We start from the raw sequence: 18,833 nt of genomic DNA on the forward strand, positions 1-18,833 counted from the left end.
ATCGATAATGACGCTATTAATTAATTTAAAGACGAAAATATTTTAATTAAAAATATGTGAATCACTTGCTTTTTAAAGAACGTTAATTTCGTAAGTAATATATCGAAGATAAACAGACGACAGGCAAAACTCGAAATTATTGCTTTATGTGTGAACTGTAATTCCTTATCATTTCAGTCGCTTCTTCAAAAACTAAGACGAAAAAAAATTAATTAAATATTTCGACTCCATAATTTGATCTAATCAAAGAGCCAGAAGGCTAAACATTAAATCGCCGCTATTCGTACTATAAAAACGGTCAGCTTGTTTCATTACTAGTCAGTGTATTAAAATACTTAAAATATTTCACATCCGCATTGATTTAATACGCGAAATGTTAGGTAAGCAATCATTTATTTTCAGGCTGTATGGCCATAAATATACATTTAATAAAGCATATTATGCAGGTGTATGTACGTCCGTTCTTCATTAAAACAACTAATTACTAATTTAACAATTATCTATAATTTTAGAGAAACAATTTGTTGTTAGTTGGCTCATTCTGACCTTAACTAGTTCTATATCCGCCGAGTACAACGTCGACGGCGTGTGCGCGTTGGTCTCAAATGGCGTACGGATTGGTAGCATCGACTCCTGTCAGCGATACTATGTGTGTAACAATGGCAAAGCTACGGCAAACGATTGTCCACCTGGCACTAGTTTCAGTAAGGACGAGCAAAATTGCTTAACTGAAACCAGTGTTCAATGTTTTATTAGCCAGGGTAACCCTTGCGCTAGGAGGAATGAAGGTTTTGTACCAAAATCTGGTACCTGCAATGGCTGGATTTACTGCAAAAACGGCAAAGAGGCCGGAAGTGGACAGTGTGCTGGCAAATTAATTTTCAACAACGGTGAGTGCACATTTGGCTCATGTCCCAGTGCTGATAGCAACGGTTTATTTGACGCAAACTTTAAATCCATTTGTCAAATCATGATGAACGACAAATATTTTGGCAGCTCAAGCGATTGTGGAAAATGGCAAGTGTGTAAGAATGATAAATTGGTCACCGGCTTTTGTCAAACTGGATTGGTAAGTAGTGCTTGCCGATTACATTTACATATTCCCATATTAATATAAAATTAATCATTTTTCCCACACTACTCGAAGGCGTATGACGTAGCAACGGAATCTTGTAACTATGAGAATGAAAACACTTGTTCCCAAGTTACGGACATCACCGTTCAACCTGATCCAGAAAATTACGGTCCCTGCACCACAGAAGGCGAAGTAAAACCGTCTAGAATATGCAGCGATCACCTCAAATGTGAAAATAGTCTATGGAAAAAATATTCGTGCAATACTAATTATTACTACGACATTACGACAAAATCATGTCAACCACGTAACACTGCTAAAACATATGATTGCAATCGGTGCCAATTTTCGAGAAAGCAGTTTGTGAACGCTGTCGACACAGAATGCCGCAAATATATTGTATGTAATAATGGTGCTAAAAAATCGTCTAACTCCTGCGCTATTGGTTTCTACTTTGACGAGGTTGCTGAAGCTTGCATAAAAGGCAACGGAAAAGATAGCAAAGCATCCAATGGCGCGTGTTTCGTGCCTTCTAACGATACACCCCCACAACAACCCGGAGATGGAGGAAACGAGACACCCCCACAACAACCCGGAGATGGAGGAAACGAGACTCCCCCACAACAACCCGGAGATGGAGGAAACGAGACTCCTCCACAACAACCCGGAAATGGAGGAAACGAGACTCCTCCACAACAACCCGGAGAAGGAGCAAACACTGGAGAGTGAGTGAGTGAGGAACCAAAGGAGAACAAACCAATACAAAAAACTCCAAAGAAAATGTGTAGTCACTATACTAAAAATGTATACTAAAAATTATATATGTATCGTCACATACTTCAAAAGGGTTTTTATCTGGTATTTTCAAAATATTTATATACATGCATATATAAATACATTGTGTATTTATTTTCAATAAGTATATAAATAATTACAATTATATCATTTTCAATTCAATATATATTTTTTTGTGTTTCATTATACTAATTTTCCTTTACCAGGTATAAAATTTGTATAAGAACGACATAGTCATTGTCCTCCCTATCATCTTAAAAGCTGTTCCAACACTGCCTCTTTTAAACAAATCCATGCCATGCTCAATGTGTTAATATTATTCAGTTTATACAGGAAATTCTGTTGATAATTCTCTTGCAAGTATAGTATGCAATATATACTCAATATTAGTTTTTCGTTGTCTTTCAATTGAGATCGTGTCCTAGGTAGATTGCTTTGAAAGACAAATGGATATCTGTACATAATTGCCGTCTAACTTTAGTAGTTATGTTAGTTAGAACAACTAGTTCTAACATTTTGGCGAGACTGATACTGATGCCGATCAACTTGATAACTATAAAGGCTGGTTGAACACTACTATTGGAGCACCATTAAGTGTCGTCAATCAAGGCAGTACACCTAACGGCTGGGATCCTATAAGTAGTATATGTAAATCGATTAGCCTTTTTATAGAGCTATATACTTTTCTCTTATCTAAGCTCTATCAATTGCCCGCCTTAGATATATTTCATACAAATGGTTAACCCAGCTTCAAGTATTATACCAGATAATATAAATAGCATGTAGTATAAATACTAAAGTATTATGTTCATACACACAAAATATTAAACATTTACCACACAAACTTTTCTTTAGCGCCTAAAAATAGACATACATATATGAAATAATAAAACTGTGGAACTGTTGAGGAAATTTTCTCGCTAAATAATCTTCAGATCTATTCGAGTTTTTTATATTAATTGCTAATAATAATATTTATGTATATGTTTATTAATGATAGTATTGATATCAACCGTTTTACAATTGTAATTTTAATTTAACTCAATCTGTTCGCCAAATCAATTTCATGGTCATACTAGAACAGTAGATCAGTTTTGAATTAAGGAAAATATTATTAAAACAAGAAATATTTTCTATTATTCCACACTTGAAGGAACAAACTACACAGATATTCAAGCAACAACCCTGCACTAACATGTCCTCTTACGCATGCGCAATAGTGTTATACTAGTTTCAAGCAGCATTCATACCTTAAGTTTCATTAAAACAATTATAATTAATTTCAAGTTAATATCCGTTAAAATGTATTTGTATTGTCCTTTTTAACAATAAATTGTTTTGAACCATTTTTACCAGAGTGAATGAACTAAAATGTGTAAAACAAAAGTTGGTCATTGATATGTAATATTTTTGACAAGAGAGCAGCGCCCAAAGATAGCTAGCAGAGAAATTGGAAATGTATATACATTTAACGCATTAAGTCTAGTCGTTTATGCGAGAGTATAGAATTTAGCACAAACTGGATACGATGTAGCAGTTGTGATGCATATATTTTTTTCTGCATTGAACCAATTATTATTTCCACAATAAAGCTCTTCTACGGTACGGTTGTCTTTACATTTAAGGTAATGCTGACAGCCAGATTTGGAACTTAACTCATAACCATCTTTTCGACCGTCGCACCGATCTTCGGTGCATCGCACATATGTCCGAGGCAAACAGGCCTCTTCTTTCGGATCGAAAAATGTTGCTACCGGGCACTGCCCCCAACGCGGTGATTTATCTGGTTGGCCAATACCTTGATCTTTACAGAAAAAATAACCACGACAGGAGGCGTTATCACTGACAAAGCGATTTCTTATCGCAAGTTTTTGATTACCGCACACATCTTTAGGATAAGGATATTTTTCACACTTAACATCACGCTTTGGAATACAAGTTCCCGTTTTAACATCAAAGAATTTGCCAGTATCGCAATCTTTTACAACAAGTTTGCCTTTCACACATTCGTTGTAGGTACCGCAGTTAGTCTCGTCTAAAAATGGCGTTCCATCAGGCACTACATCACAAAAGTCGAATGTGTTTTCTTCACAAACAAAATTCTCGGGATAATCGCACTTGATGTCATCAGTATTAAACACCAGATTGGCCACACAGACACCAAAGCTAATCGTCTTAGTTTTTTCGCATTTATACCAGCCTTGACAGTTTTTGCCGTCCTTGATAAACCCCTGTGATTCAGCAGAACATGGTGACTTACAGTATTTGTCGGCAGAACTTTTTTCACATTTTCCAGAATTTCGGTTATAAAACTGTTGCTTGCAATCTTTAAATTCAGTGCTCTTAAATCCTTGACACTTTACGCCCATATTACAAAATCCTGGTTTACGCAATATGACGCCATCTTTAAAAAGTCTGCAAATGTCATTTTCGGGGCTCAAGACTTCTGCGCAATGAACAACATTAAATATTCCAAATAGAAGAGTTACCAAAATCATCCGTCGAAGCCCTACAATAGCATATAAAGGAAAAATATTCGTCTCAATTAATTATTTTGATTAAAATTGGCGTACGTGACTTAAATGCAAATTTGGTTTATTTCGTTGAAGTTAGGGGGAGCAAGTGAGCTTCTGCAGAACGTAGAGAGAAGTACAGATATTGGCTTATGAACTGAATAAAATAAACCAAACTTCTTCAATATATGTACTTTGAATCCGTTAAAAGTATTGACGCACGTTTTTCATATAAGAAATAGTTGTTATCCCGATAAACTGATTAAGCTAGCATTATGGTACGGAATCCAACATCGACTCACGCGCGCCGTCATCGTTTCAATTGCTGTACATGTACCGAGAATAGAGTTGAAACTCTGCAAAAACTACCAAAGAAGATTTCGGCTTCATTTGATCTACCGAATTAACGCCAGTTTATAAATCGACGAATCGATAAGCGCACTTTTATTAAACAAAATCACTTTAGCAATTCAATTACTACCTAAGAACAAGGTAGACCTATGTATGTACATATACATATATGATTTATAATTCTCGTACCTTCCATTCTTTGCAATATCACTTAATTTCGAATGTAAACTGACTCCACGTAGCTAAACATCTTGCTTTTATAGCGTATTGAAAAACACCTGTTTGTTATAATTGATTTATTTGCTACTACTTAATTCAAATCAAAGCATTCCACTGAAATACGTTATTTATGAAATTCAGATTAGATTAAAGACATGTTGACATGTAACAAATTCAAAAATTCTTTAACATGTCGACTATTTAATTTAGGAGTTCAATTTACCAATAAGAGAAACACTGCTAAAGTAAACGTTTTATAATCGTTTTAATATTTAAAAAATGTAATCTTAATATTTAAAATAATAAACATATTCATGAGGATTACAATATTTCAAAAAAACATTGAAACATTATATTTAACGAATTGCGTTTCTAACTGAATATAGTACATACATATTTACTTTTTACATCGACTGCTACCGACAGATTTACGATCTTTGTTCTTATCTGTATATAGAAATCTAGCGGCTTACCGAAATGAGCATGCATACAAACTAACTTGAATTCGTTTGTTTGTACATATACATAAACGTACATACCCTGTAGGTAAGCTCAACTGAAATATTTTTTTATTAGCAAGTACAATTTTATCAATCTGTGTTGTCTGTTACAGTTATTTCAGGCACAACTCTTTATTTATGTGAAATGATAACTCCTTTTAAAATGAGTAAATGTATTTTCGAAATTGGTTTTTTCTTTGAGGCGTTTTCAATTAGGAAATTTCCTTGTATCCTCGTGAAGAGAAACACGGGAGATCATGATTGAAATGATATTTAGAAATATTCTATTAATTTTGGACCATTATGTTTTCCTGCTGGACATTCATGCATGCATACATACATGCATATGTATGTATATGTGTTCATACATATGTTTATGTTTAATCATACTCGTATATTAGCATTATTGCTCTTGTTGAAGTATTTGATTGAAATATATATAATCTTTGGAAAAAAACAATAAATAGCAGTGTCAAAAATAAATGTCAGCAAAAAGTCAATGATTGCATGCTAGGAAAGAGCTTAAGAGCTTTAAAACAGTAAACATTTGGGCACGTAATGAAAGGTTCGAAACAATAGAAATACGTTCTTATATTTGTTAATTTACCTAGTGAGTGATACGCATACATTTGTACATTTTTCGAAACATTATTTAAAATAAATGTAATCACATTTATATTTATTAATATTCAACTATTTTAGATCCAATGACTGCACATCTACTGATACTCCTATTGGTCGGCCTTACCAGTAGCATACCAACTGACATTTGCCGATTATTTCCGGATAAAACAATAATTGCCGACCCTTCATCATGCAACCAGTACATTACCTGTAATAATTCGGTGTCACAATACACGGCTTGTCCTACATCTACCCCGTACTTCGATAATTCCACCATGAAGTGTGCAAAAACATTATCAAATCTCAGTCACTGTACACTTTCTTGTTCAGAACATGTGAATCAATTCATAAGCGATAAAACGTCATGTAATGGTTACTATTTTTGCAAAAATGAGACTACTCTGCTCCATGGGAAATGTCCAAATAATTTGCACTTTAATTCTGAAACTCAGTCGTGTATCTATCAATCACAATCTAACTGTGAAATAAATTCATTCGATATATGTTCAGTTGTCAAAGCCGATACTAAAATTGCTAATGAAAATGATTGTGGTAAATATTTTATTTGTGATAAAAAAAAAGGTCTAACTGCTAAGGATTGCGCCGATGGTAAATTTTACAATTCAACTTCCGGCAGTGAAGTAGAAAAATGGAAAGTAAATTGTCGAAAAATTCCATTGCCCAAAGAAGTTTGTGGAACTACAAAAAATCCCAAGAGGAATAAATACGTATCCGATAAATCCACATGTCGAGGTTACTTCTATTGTGCCGACAAGGGTTCCAAGATACCCGATCCAGCACCTGTTTGGGGCCAATGCGAAAATGGTACTTTTTTTGACGACCAAAAACAATCTTGTGAAGATCCACTGAAAACAAAATGTCCTAAAAATGCAGATCGATGTGATGGACGTTCATTGGCATTTGTGAGTGGCAGTCGATCAGGCTGTAGGCAATATCTACGATGTAAAAATGGCAAAGCAGTAGAACAGAAAAGCTGCGGGAACTACTTTTTCGATGAATTTTCGGCTGTCTGTGTTTCTACTCCAATTACTTATGGTTTTTGTTTGGCATAAATAATATTTTAATATATGTATGTATATTTATAAATTTTCTTATATAGATATAATAAATAGCAGTTGAATAAAATTTAGCTGATTTTAGCATATTAAATTTAAGTAAATTTTATACTTTCGCAATATGTTGCATAGAGAGTATGTATAATAGTTTTGTTCACTCAACGATTAATTGCAGCTCTATAAACTAAAAAAATTGACTTTTTAACTTGTATTCCTTGGCATCATGAGAGGGTTGGTATTGTAGATAAGCGAAATCGGATAATTACTAGCCCACAAAATTCCTTAAACGAAAAACTATAAAGAGCCATAACCGAACCATAAAAAAAACAATAAAAGTTTTGGTACACAGAATCACAGATAGAAAGGGCATGTGGGTTCAAGTTTTTTTTAAGTGGACGTGGCTCCGCTCCAAATTGGTTTTTTGTATATATTTATACCGTAAGCCAGTAAAAGTAAATTGTCTAACTTTGATGAAATTGAGCTAAAACCACGCTCCCTTTCTATACAAATGTTATTTTGAAAACGACTAAAAGTGCTTTCACTCACTAACTGAAAATACCAGAAACATTAATTTTTAAGGTTTTTTTTTCAACTAATTTCAACGAAATTTGGTACGCAACATTTTCTTTTTAACATTCTCATGTTACTAATTGAAAAGGGGTGAAATCAGTTTACAACCACGCCTACATTCTCCATAAAACAATTTGAACTACATCTGCTTCGTTTACTTTACACTACATAAGTCACGCATCAGTATATTCATAAATATTGGTCAATATGTACAGTATTAATGGTAATACGAGTATATGGGTTTAGCCTCAGTTTAATTTTTAATATTTTGGAAAATACTCGAAAAAATACTTACGTATTTTCGAATTTTAATTTATAAATATGTTATCGGACCGTTTACTTACAATCTCAGTTATAGATTTATGCAAGGATTACCTAAACTCTATTGATCAATAAATTTAAAGCGAACGCCACTCACTTAATCATATCATCAAGATACTAACTTATAAATATGTATTTAATATACACACACATGCATTTGTATATATGGGTTTATACGTTTTACACAGCTTTCACAATCGATTAATGAAATAAAATGCCAAAGTAGCAGATAGTCTAATTTTCTTAAGCACTTCATGGGTTTAACTACCTATACACACAAGAAATTAATATTATACCAATGGGAAATACGCGTATAAAGGTACAACACGTAACACAAATTATTCCAGTAACAAGTGACCATCGTAAGAAAAAGTTCTTAAGTGGACTGTGTTAAAATATTTCCTTTGTAACACTCTTATCGAAATGCTAAAAAAGTGTAAGTTTCGAATGAGTGATTACCCAAAACTAATTCCAAACTAATTCTTTTCGTGTATAAATTATTCAGAAAACTTAATATTACACATGCAGATATACTATATTTCGCTGTACTGCTGCAGTTATATTTTTTTTAATTTTTATAACAAAAAATTATATCTTTTGGAAATTTATTTCAAATCAGAAATGTTGTGTTGGTTTGCTTTTAAAAGATAATTTGCATATATTAAACACAAAAGCAATTACTTACATTTATGAATTTTACAGCATTACTATTACTGAGCTTGATTTTCTGCTACCTACATGACTATGGCCTATGTGTTACCACATTACCTGATCCAACCGAATTGTGTGGCTTTTTTAAGGTGTGTAATATTACAATGCGTGTATATCCATTACTTTAATCATTTCCATTCTTTCATTTCTTTATATTCAGGATGGTATTCGTCTTCGAAAACCCGGTTCATGCACAGAATATATACATTGTTCCAACTCCACAGGTGTTATATATTCGTGCCCGTCACCGCAAAAATTTGATCGCAAGGCTCAACGTTGTGTCTTAGAATCCAATCTCTCTGATGTTGATGACTATTGCCGCAATCGTTGCCTTAATATTAACGATAAATGGGTAACAGATCCAGCTACTTGCAAGGGATATTTCTACTGTAAAAATGGTCAACCAATACAGGGTTATTGTACAAATGGTTATTACTTTAATGAGGCAAAATCGATGTGCGATTTTGAGAATGTAAAATTGTGTAATATAGTACCGGAAATATGTGACTTAGTACCGGACGGAACGAAATACCGTAGTTCGACAAACTGCAATTCCTATTACATCTGTAACAATGGCAAAAGTCAGAGCAAAACATGCCCAAACTACTACAATTTGCAAACCGAATCCTGTGTGAAAAATTTACCTGATTATCCTTGCGTGCCAAAATTTAAATGCAGCAGCAGCATCAGCGGTACCAAACGCAAAGGCTTCTTTACCGATGGTATATCATGTCGTGGATATTTTCTTTGTCGCGATTTTGGAAAAGAAGAAGACTTGGAACCATTATTTTTGCAATGTCCAGTTGGTAAATTATTTGACGGAAAAACACAATCTTGCACTGAGCCTTACGAATCGGATTGCAAATTCGATCGATGCCAAGGTCAGGGTGATAGGCTCGTTCAAACTAATGATGACAATTGCAGAAGCTATATAACTTGCAGAAATGGTGAGAAAATAAATACGAAGCGGTGTAGTGGCGACAAATTCTTTGATGAAAAGTTACAGGCTTGTGTGTACACCATAATTTCCTACAAGAGTTGTGATGGAATCAACACTTGCGAACATTGTAAACCGTGAAAACATTTATTTAAATAATTGTATTTATCGAGGAAATAGAAAAATATCAATTCACTTAAAACTTGATAAAATATATATTCATAAAATAATTTAACAACTTACAATCTTTTCTATACAATGGTAGGAAATATGTTTATTAGTTCCTGTGTAAAGCTCTGTGAAATATCAAAATGTATGTAATTATTTACTTTCACTTTGACTTGCTGAAACTTTGTTTTGGTTTAAATTTAAAATTCTTAATTCCAATTCTCACTTAATTATACTGCGACATCTTCTTAGCAGTTACATGTATGCGATATGTGGTATACCAACCATCAACCAGATGGACGAAAATCGTTATCCAAGCTCTTAATACCGACCAAGGTCTACACATATTTCATGACTATGTATATGAGGTGTATTGAGGCTAGAGGGGGTCCCACGTATAAGGACCGTGAACCTTTTTCAATAATTTTTTAGATGAGCTATACCACACCTCCAGCGCAGTATTTATGCATTCGTGTTTCAATATCGATAACACTAGCGCTTGATTTATATATTGCAAAGTGAAGGAATCAGATATTGTTTGGAATTGTGCTTTATGGAAACGACCGCGACGTAAACTGTTTTTCTGCACATTTTCAAACTGCAACTTCATCATATCGAGAAAGTATTATGTACAAAATTAGTTTAAATTGGACGAGGCCCAGGCCGAGATATGGCTTTTGACCCAAGAGTGGCGGTCCCACACTCATTCTCAAGTGTTTGTAACAATTTGCTTCAGTTTTAGTGCTTCTGGAGTTTTTCGTTAGTAAGTTAATGCACTTTTAGTAGTTTTCAACATATTTGTGTGGGGTTTAGATGTAGTTATTTTCCAATTTCACTCATATTGTATAATCAAGTACCTACCTAATGGAAATGCCTCCAATAAATTTGGTTAACATTACTTTAATAGTTTGCGAGATATGTGCAAAAAACCTATTACCTTTTTGGAAATGCTGGAACCATCAATACGTCTTCTTATTATGAAACAATCTACGTAAGTTTACTTTCATATCTTAATTTTTGGCTAATTATAGGCATTTATAAGTTTCCATTTAAACTTGAGAGCGTTAGGGAATACGTTCAACCAGTTTAAGAGATTTCATGTTGCACTCAAAATATCACTTACATGGACAGACAGACGGATCTAAACTCTTCTCGTCATCATAGGCAGTTTGATATACTTACATATATAATTTAAAATCTAACTCATATAGTTTTAGGTGATACAAACCACCGTTAGCTGAAAAAACTAGTCTACCCTTTGCAACATGTTGCAATGGTATTAAATTAAACCAAAGGAATTGATTTCTGAACAACCCTGAAGTCAATAGTGTTGCCGGATGGGTAAAGTAAAGTCGTTTCCACCGAAATAACACAATTAAAATATTCTTGGACATTCGGGAAAATAACAATTTTAATAAAATCGCGTTCCCTGTATTGACAATGCTGCCAGTCACAAAAAATCTCTAGATAACAATTATTACTGACAAAAGCTGAAAATTAGAAAATTATTCTCATAAGTGAATTAACATTCTTGAATATAAAATATTTGAAGAGCTTAACTAGAACTAAGGATTAAATAAAAGTATTACTGTATTCTATGTATACTCATATTATTCAATTGAGATTTGTATTATTTGTCATCATTCATAAAATCTAAAATATTTGTATGAAAATATAACCAATTGGCAACTCATTGCTTTCATTGCTGGGAAATTCGGTCGATGTCGTTTCTGTGCTCGCGTGTGATTTTTTCGCATAGTTTCGCATATATTTTAGAAAAAATAAGTGTTAATTTTAATTGAAACTATTGTGCAGCTATTTTGTGCAATTTTTAGTAGGTAAATATTACTTTCTAATAGACTTTTTAACGGAAAATATTAATAATATTTCGATGCACCTGCGAAACCTAAAAAGGTTTGCATGAAAATAGAAAGCGATACCCAGTTGTTTTAGGGTGTGTTTCTTGTCTCTAACATATTAAAAATATAAATATAGTTACTTATTTACAAATAAACAAATGTATAGTCTTGCCAAGAACGTCGTTTTTCAACTAAAAATTAGGCCATTGGCATCATATAACCATCGTATTCGGCTAAATTGAAATGTTATTAATTCATTTCTTTACACGAATGGAAATATCTAAAATATTTGATGCGGCCTTTTCTCAACAGTGTTCATCAAGGTGTCTAAAATAAAGATACACTTTGCTGTTTTTCACTTCTCCATTTTGGAAACAAATTGCCATAGAATAAATAGAATTCAGACGATTCAAGTAAGTAAACTCTTTCTCTTTAAATCCGTAAATTATAGCTTTATTTATTTTTCAACTACTATTAATATTTTCATAAATATTAGCGAATATTTGCCTTCATGCCTACTTAGTGCATTTACTAGTTTAAAAAATTGTATGTTCACCTCGGTATATACAATCAGATCCTTCTTAATTATATATACTAATTGTTAAAATAATTTTTCGAAATGAATTAATTTGAGTTTTACAATGTTTAACACATTTAATAACAAGCCCTTAGGTATTCGCGGCTGATTTCTAAATTAGTTCCTCGAAAGCAAATAGTGTTTTTCAACAATAATGAAAAGGCAATTTTACGAATTTCTTTGAAGGATAAGTTTCTCTTTGGTGGAACACCACTTAGCAAATAGAACCTGAACACTGGCAACTTGTAAATTAAATAAAAACCATTCTCAATCTTCTAAAACTGCCAAGACAAAACCGGGGTTCTTAACCATAGTCTCTGACATCTGCCTTTCGATGTCATATTAACCCTCAGGCATAATATTTTACAACTTTACACAATTCACCATCTGGCTCGCCGCTACTCCCGACTAGGTTACTTTATTTATAATTAAATAACTATACTACATAAAACGAGAAAGGAAGGAAGTTCATAACTGAATGTTGAGGATGTTGACCTTAAAGTTACGTCTTTAAAAATTCTAAAACCATGACTATACCCAACACAAAATATATAATTATATGTTTCCAAGAGTGTTTCAAATTTGTTGGGCCATTTCAAATGTGAAAGTTTTACACTAATCTTATATTTTTCTTCAATGTACGTACATACAAATGTAATATATGCATATATCAATATATATATGTATAATTTTTTTTTTACTATCCTACGTAGGGCATTCTTATTTTACCATTCATATGTTATCAATTTAAAATGTGTACTGTATCATTAAAATGTGCCAATATGCCAATCCAATTAGAAGCGCACAAAGAGATGCTCCCCAAAGTATTGAAATACATCGTTATAGCAATGTATATGTACATACTACGTACACATATTAAGTTATTTAAAAGAGACCTCAATATAAGAGAAAAGGTATTGGAAAGAGTATTCCGTTACTATCAGCAATTTTATCAAAACAAGAAGCCCAAAGTCAACGCTGTATGTATACATTTGTGTTAAATATACGTTAGACAGGTAAGTATAGAGTAATAGAAAGAATAACAAAAATTCCATGACTACATCGGCTGCGATTTTTTGTGTTCGCATATGATATCGTTGCCGTCAGTAAGTTTTGGGGCACCAACCCGATGCGAGCATTCCATACAGTCTCTTCAACTTTTATTTCGCTTTCCATTTCAAAGAAAATTTCTTTTATTTTCTCCGTTTTATATGTTTCGCCTTAACGTAAAATAAATCATAATATTAAAATAAAATACACAATCGCGACATTGCTAGTTGTGTATATATTAGACTGATATTAAGGCTGAAATTATTAATATTTCTTATGTAAGCATATGCTCATCAGTTAATAAATTAAGCAATAACCGATATATACAAAGAACAACCGTACATGAAAAATTTACATTCTCGTCCACGCGCTAAGCAAAGCGCTCTTTATTGATCGCTCTTGCGAATTGCGACTTGCACGTATAGTTAATTGTCATAAAATAGTGATCCCGCCGTTCGGTAATATTGTAGCTGCGGCTAAAGCTTCGCCAGTGAGATATATTTGTCTAATACTTACATATCTATGAGAGTCACGCCCGTGTAACAATTGTAGTTCATTTGGTTATCTGTCCGGTTTGTGTTAAATGTTAATATTTTGACGACTGACATTTATATAAAATTTAAATCGCAAATAAAGTGTGGAGATAGCGCATATCTCAAAGATACCTGAATTTGATTGCTGTATTGCTATAATGTGCTTCGAAAGCTGTGTATTGCTTAAATACATTACAAAAACGTGTTTACTAGAATATTTCTGTACATTTTTAGGTCATGTCGCATCACAGCGATGATCACCTTTTACAGGCCGGTAGTGATTCTTTTTGGGAGCCTGGAAATTACAAGCGCACCACTAAACGAATTGAAGATGGCTACAAGTGAGTTAGAAGGAAACGTCATTATTTCGTTGTGCTTTTTGAAATGAATAAAATGTTTGCTTTCGTTTTAACAGGCTTTGCAATGATTTGCAGACACTTATACAGGAACGTGCCGATATTGAAAAAGGATATGCTAAGAATTTGCGCGCATGGTCGAAAAAGTGGGGAGAGCTCATCGAAAAAGGTAAGTTGAATACTGAAATTGTTTTTATTTGCATAGGAAAGCAGTGAACGAATACTTATGTACACTATTAATTACTATAGTTGGAAGACGTTAATTTGTTAAGCTATGTCAATATGAAAGGTATGCTCGTTTCATCAGCGCTTTGGCATTTTTCTAAACTATAAAGATTACTGCTGATCACAATTTCAGAGCGCGAACATATAAAAGTTTACTATGATTCGTACACTGTTATTATACCAAGTACCAAGTAACTCGCTTAGATATATGTATGTATGTGTACGTATTAACTACGGGTTTGGTAATATTTTTACTTAAGTGGAGCATACAAAAAAGAAATGACAATCAAAATATTTCATATGTTATTTTTGCTGTTTCTGCAAATATTCTCTATATATATTGATCGTAAGGTTAGTTGATTAAACTACTATATTCTTTAACTGTATGATTATTATACCATTAAAGGGCAACCTCTTCGTTCTCTTGTCAATTACGTTTGCTTTTAATTGGTTTTGTTGTAAATTTTTGCTACATGTTACTATTTTTGGGTCATACTTCTCCGTTTTTCTTTCCGATTACATTGATGGAAATTCGGTCACATAGTGTTATATTGAATTATACTGATAATTTCATATTATTTATATCTTTTGACTTCATTTGTTTGTTGTAGATGTTTGTAAAATTATTACTGTGTCATGATTACTGTATTATATGTACATACACAGAAAGAATTAGTAAACAATAACACTGTGCTTACGACAAAGCCATAATTAAAGCTAACCAATTGATCGAAAAACTCATACTATAACTTGTTTTGTTTTTGTATTTGTTAGTAATGACTAAATACTGTAAATGTTCAGATGAACTCATGTTTTGGAGGCATTTCAAGTCTAAACGTAAACATACAAATTTGCAAAAGCTCAGTCGATGAGGTTATCCGCGTATTGTCATCGATATGTGTATTGTTGTCAATCAAGTTGTGTTATCATTGTGCGCTGGCTATTATTGTAAATTACACGATTTTCGATGGGTGGCTTTATGGGATTGCATTTGGTTTAATCCTTATTGCCAAATGACTCGCGTCTACAGTAGCAAAGACATAGTATGTGTTATTTAAATATTTCATTTATGTATGTATGTATATATACAATGTATTTAACGCAGAGTCTGCTATGACCAATTTCCATTTGTGTTTTACTGCAAATATCATTGCAAAGGTTTCAAAAATCGATGTTAATGCATTGTACACACATTCACAAGCACATATGTATACTTAATTGTATAGAAAGAACTGAATCGTCTATTTTTCATTTAAAGGGTTGAGTTGAGATTAAATTATATTGGTATGTTTTAAATACATGTTAAATAATATTCCCAATTGATTATATTTGAATGTAGACGAAATAAAGGAAATGCTGACTTGAAGTTTCTTAATAAAATATGAATATTAAAAATGTTATCGAAATTTCTATAATTCAGGCCCCGAATATGGGACTTCCGAAGCTGCTTGGAAAAGTGTACTCACGGAAGCTGAACGCATCAGTGACGTTCACTTAAAAATAAAAGAAAACCTCTGTAACGATGTGAATAGCCAAATAAAAAGCTGGCAAAAGGACAACTATCATCATACCCTGATGCAGATCAAGCAACGTAAAGATATGGAGGATATGTTTAAGAAGGCTCAAAAACCTTGGGCTAAATTATTAGCAAAAGTAGAGAAGACAAAGTCTGATTATCACGCTGCTTGTAAAACAGAACGTAGTGCCACCAATCAGGAACGTAATGCTACAGCGGATAGCTCATTATCGCCGGACCAGGTAAGTTTATATTTATGTATGCATATATGAAATAAAATTTCACAAACGTTCGCCAGTATTAAGTCTGTGCGACAAATAGATTCGGTGCTTTGGTCCGGTTTTTTAGGTTACCAATAGAAACTTCAACTGATGTCTGGTAATGCCAGAAGTAATTCCGGCAGCACCTAAATATAAATAAATACATATACTTAAATTACCTCTCTTAAGTGTATATAGAAAGTTTAAAATTTTCTATTATACGATTTAAGAAATAGTTTTTATAGAAAGTGGTATCCGTAATAGTGAATATATGATTTTATTGATAAATGTAAAATTGTAATAGTTTCAATTTCTACATCCATTCGCCACAAAATGTGTCCGAGTTACTTAATCGACCTTCCTACGTTCTTTAACTGTTTGCGATAGATAAGAACAAATTTTTGTTCGCATATCTAAGTAAACACTCTGTCGCAATTGCGATCATGCGTCATACTTTAGAAATGTAATATAAAAAAGAAATGGTACAATAATAAAAAAACAAGTAACTGGTTATCTTAGTTACCGAAACTCACCGCCTCAAAAGTTATGACAAAATCAGTTAATTATATTCATTATTTTATTTTATGTAAAATTATATAAATGAACAAAACATGTCATTAAAATATGATGATTTCAAAATCTAAAAAATTTGTCTTTATAAATTGTTTTCGTTAAGGTAAAAAAAATGCACGATCGCGTTCAAAAAACTAAAGATCAAGTGGCTAAATGTCGAGAGAAATATGAACAAGCTATTGCAGAGATTACCAAATATAATTCGGTATACATCGAGGATATGACGTCGGTGTTTGAAAAGTGCCAAGCAATGGAGAGGACTCGATTAATGTTCTTCAAAGATGTCCTCTTTAACATACACGCCTGCTTGGACCTCACGAAGGTGCAATGGTAAGTGCTATTTATTTGACCTATATGACCTATTTGACAATGACATAAATTGATGCATTTAATAACATTACAGTCTACCACAAATATATGAAGAATTCTATCATACCATAAATAACGCGGACCAACAAAAGGATCTCAAATGGTGGTCAAATAATCATGGTGTCAATATGGCTATGAATTGGCCAGCATTTGTGGTATGTTCTGAGCTCTTACATAAAACTTCATACGCATATTTTTCCATTATAAATATTAATAAATTTTAAGGAGTATACCGAAGAATTCCGTGATATAGCCAAGGGTAGCAAATCAAAGGAAGCACTTCCGGCAGCGCCAATTACACTCATCAATCAGCGACCTGTCTCTGAGGATCCACATGTATGGTTATTATTAATATTAAATGCACACTTTTTCAACTGACCCGAATTTTTACTTCCAGGATTATAATACGAATAGCTTAAAGAAAACGTCATCATATTCAAACAAGGCTAGTGGCAAGGCTGTGCCACAAGATTCTTCGTCTTCCCCAACTTCGACAGCAGCGTCCACAGCTACGGGGACTGGGAAAGCTTTGGGTACAACCTCAACTACAAATAACCGCAATTCAAGCGTTACGTAAGTTAATAGTAATCTTTTAATGTTTTAAAGTAAGACTTGCTTCTTCCGGCTATAATTTCTCAGCAATATGGTCATTTCTGTTAAAGAATAACATTCTGTCTGAATTATGTGATTTGTTTTTGTTTTTTTTTTTTTTTAAATGACTTTATGAGGTAAAGTCTAATAATAAAAATTATTTGTTAGTAATGGCAATGGCAAACCAGAAGTCAATCCATTTGAGGAAGAGGAGGAATGGGATGAGGGCGACAATGTATTGGTGGATAATGGCGAAAAAGGTATTCCAGTTAAGGCTTTATATGATTACGAAGGAGCCGAAGATGATGAACTGACATTTAAGCAAGGTAAGGGGAGAGTACAAAACCATAACATAACAATGTATAATGTGTATCTTATATATAAAGGTGAAGTCTTTGAGAAGCTTGAAGATGAGGACGAACAAGGATGGTGCAAAGGACGCATGAATGGACGCGTTGGTCTTTACCCCGCAAATTATGTAGAACCGCTACATACGTAAACATAACATATTATTTTAAATATTACAATTTAAAAATTATTAGTTGCAGTTAACTTCAACCCGAAACATTTTAAAAATTATATATAGAAAAAATTGTTTCGCATTACAAAGCAAACATGAAAAACTGGATTAAAATAGTAAGCAATATTTCAAACACATCACCATTGTAACCATATTTTGTGATTGTAGCATATTTGTTTTTATTTTAATTTTGTTTTTGTTTTATAAATACCTTAGAATTTAAACGATTGTTTGAAACAAATCGCAAAAAGCAAATAGGAATGAACAAGTCTTGTCAGCTTATTGATATTAGCAGAGATGTATTTATAAATGTGATTTAATCGATACCAAGCTAAAAGCATTTTTAGAGCAAATTCAAAACTTCTCCCATTTTCAGACTAGTGCCCCAAGTATAATTAAACTTAAATACATATAGTCGTTATAAGATGTCCCGTTCATTTACGGATAAAGAAATTTTACGTTTTATTTAACCGCAATCATTAAAAAAGTTGACACAAGTACACGATGAGAGAGTTTAGGGAATAAAAATTATTTAGGTGACAGA

General features: G+C 32.9%; 5 protein-coding genes across 10 annotated transcripts; 4 read left to right on the forward strand and 1 right to left on the reverse strand.

Annotated features, from left to right (window-relative positions):
• Positions 1-232: 232 nt before the first annotated feature.
• On the forward strand, positions 233-2,038 carry LOC105210278 (peritrophin-48). The gene is made up of 3 exons (XM_011181154.3): positions 233-380; positions 513-1,069; positions 1,148-2,038. Exons 1-3 carry the CDS (start codon positions 374-376, stop codon positions 1,802-1,804), a joined length of 1,221 nt encoding a protein of 406 aa, XP_011179456.1. The 5' UTR covers positions 233-373; the 3' UTR covers positions 1,805-2,038.
• LOC105210350 (peritrophin-44) lies at positions 1,644-5,083 on the reverse strand. The gene is made up of 2 exons (XM_011181272.3): positions 4,924-5,083; positions 1,644-4,379 (listed from the first exon to the last, which is right to left on the reverse strand). The coding sequence occupies exons 1-2, from the start codon at positions 4,928-4,930 to the stop codon at positions 3,361-3,363; spliced, it is 1,026 nt and encodes a 341-aa protein (XP_011179574.1). The 5' UTR covers positions 4,931-5,083; the 3' UTR covers positions 1,644-3,360.
• Positions 5,084-5,856: 773 nt separating this feature from the next.
• Positions 5,857-7,227, forward strand: LOC105210419 (peritrophin-44). 2 transcript variants are annotated; one of them, XM_011181404.3, is made up of 2 exons: positions 5,857-6,018; positions 6,156-7,227. In XM_011181404.3, the coding sequence occupies exons 1-2, from the start codon at positions 6,012-6,014 to the stop codon at positions 7,148-7,150; spliced, it is 1,002 nt and encodes a 333-aa protein (XP_011179706.1). In that variant the 5' UTR covers positions 5,857-6,011; the 3' UTR covers positions 7,151-7,227. The 2 variants fall into 2 exon arrangements, with proteins under 2 accessions (XP_011179706.1, XP_011179791.1); XM_011181489.3 differs by having other exon boundaries at positions 5,906-6,063.
• Positions 7,228-8,325: 1,098 nt separating this feature from the next.
• On the forward strand, positions 8,326-9,930 carry LOC105210544 (peritrophin-44). Its single transcript, XM_011181610.3, has 3 exons — positions 8,326-8,480; positions 8,747-8,844; positions 8,916-9,930. Exons 1-3 carry the CDS (start codon positions 8,468-8,470, stop codon positions 9,831-9,833), a joined length of 1,029 nt encoding a protein of 342 aa, XP_011179912.1. The 5' UTR covers positions 8,326-8,467; the 3' UTR covers positions 9,834-9,930.
• Positions 9,931-11,539: 1,609 nt separating this feature from the next.
• Positions 11,540-18,443, forward strand: LOC105210923 (protein kinase C and casein kinase substrate in neurons protein 1). Of its 5 annotated transcripts, XM_011182233.3 has the most exons (11): positions 11,549-11,698; positions 12,032-12,132; positions 14,114-14,220; positions 14,295-14,404; positions 15,881-16,218; positions 16,913-17,139; positions 17,213-17,333; positions 17,404-17,514; positions 17,576-17,751; positions 17,938-18,095; positions 18,156-18,443. In XM_011182233.3, exons 3-11 carry the CDS (start codon positions 14,117-14,119, stop codon positions 18,266-18,268), a joined length of 1,458 nt encoding a protein of 485 aa, XP_011180535.1. In that variant the 5' UTR covers positions 11,549-11,698; positions 12,032-12,132; positions 14,114-14,116; the 3' UTR covers positions 18,269-18,443. The 5 variants fall into 5 exon arrangements, with proteins under 5 accessions (XP_011180470.1, XP_011180535.1, XP_028893566.1 ...); XM_011182168.3 differs by lacking the exon at positions 12,032-12,132 and having other exon boundaries at positions 11,540-11,698; XM_029037733.2 differs by lacking the exon at positions 12,032-12,132 and having other exon boundaries at positions 11,550-11,694.
• Positions 18,444-18,833: the final 390 nt, after the last annotated feature.

Source organism: Zeugodacus cucurbitae, chromosome 4 (assembly GCF_028554725.1).
Source record: "Zeugodacus cucurbitae isolate PBARC_wt_2022May chromosome 4, idZeuCucr1.2, whole genome shotgun sequence".
NCBI classification, from domain to species: domain Eukaryota; kingdom Metazoa; phylum Arthropoda; class Insecta; order Diptera; family Tephritidae; genus Zeugodacus; species Zeugodacus cucurbitae.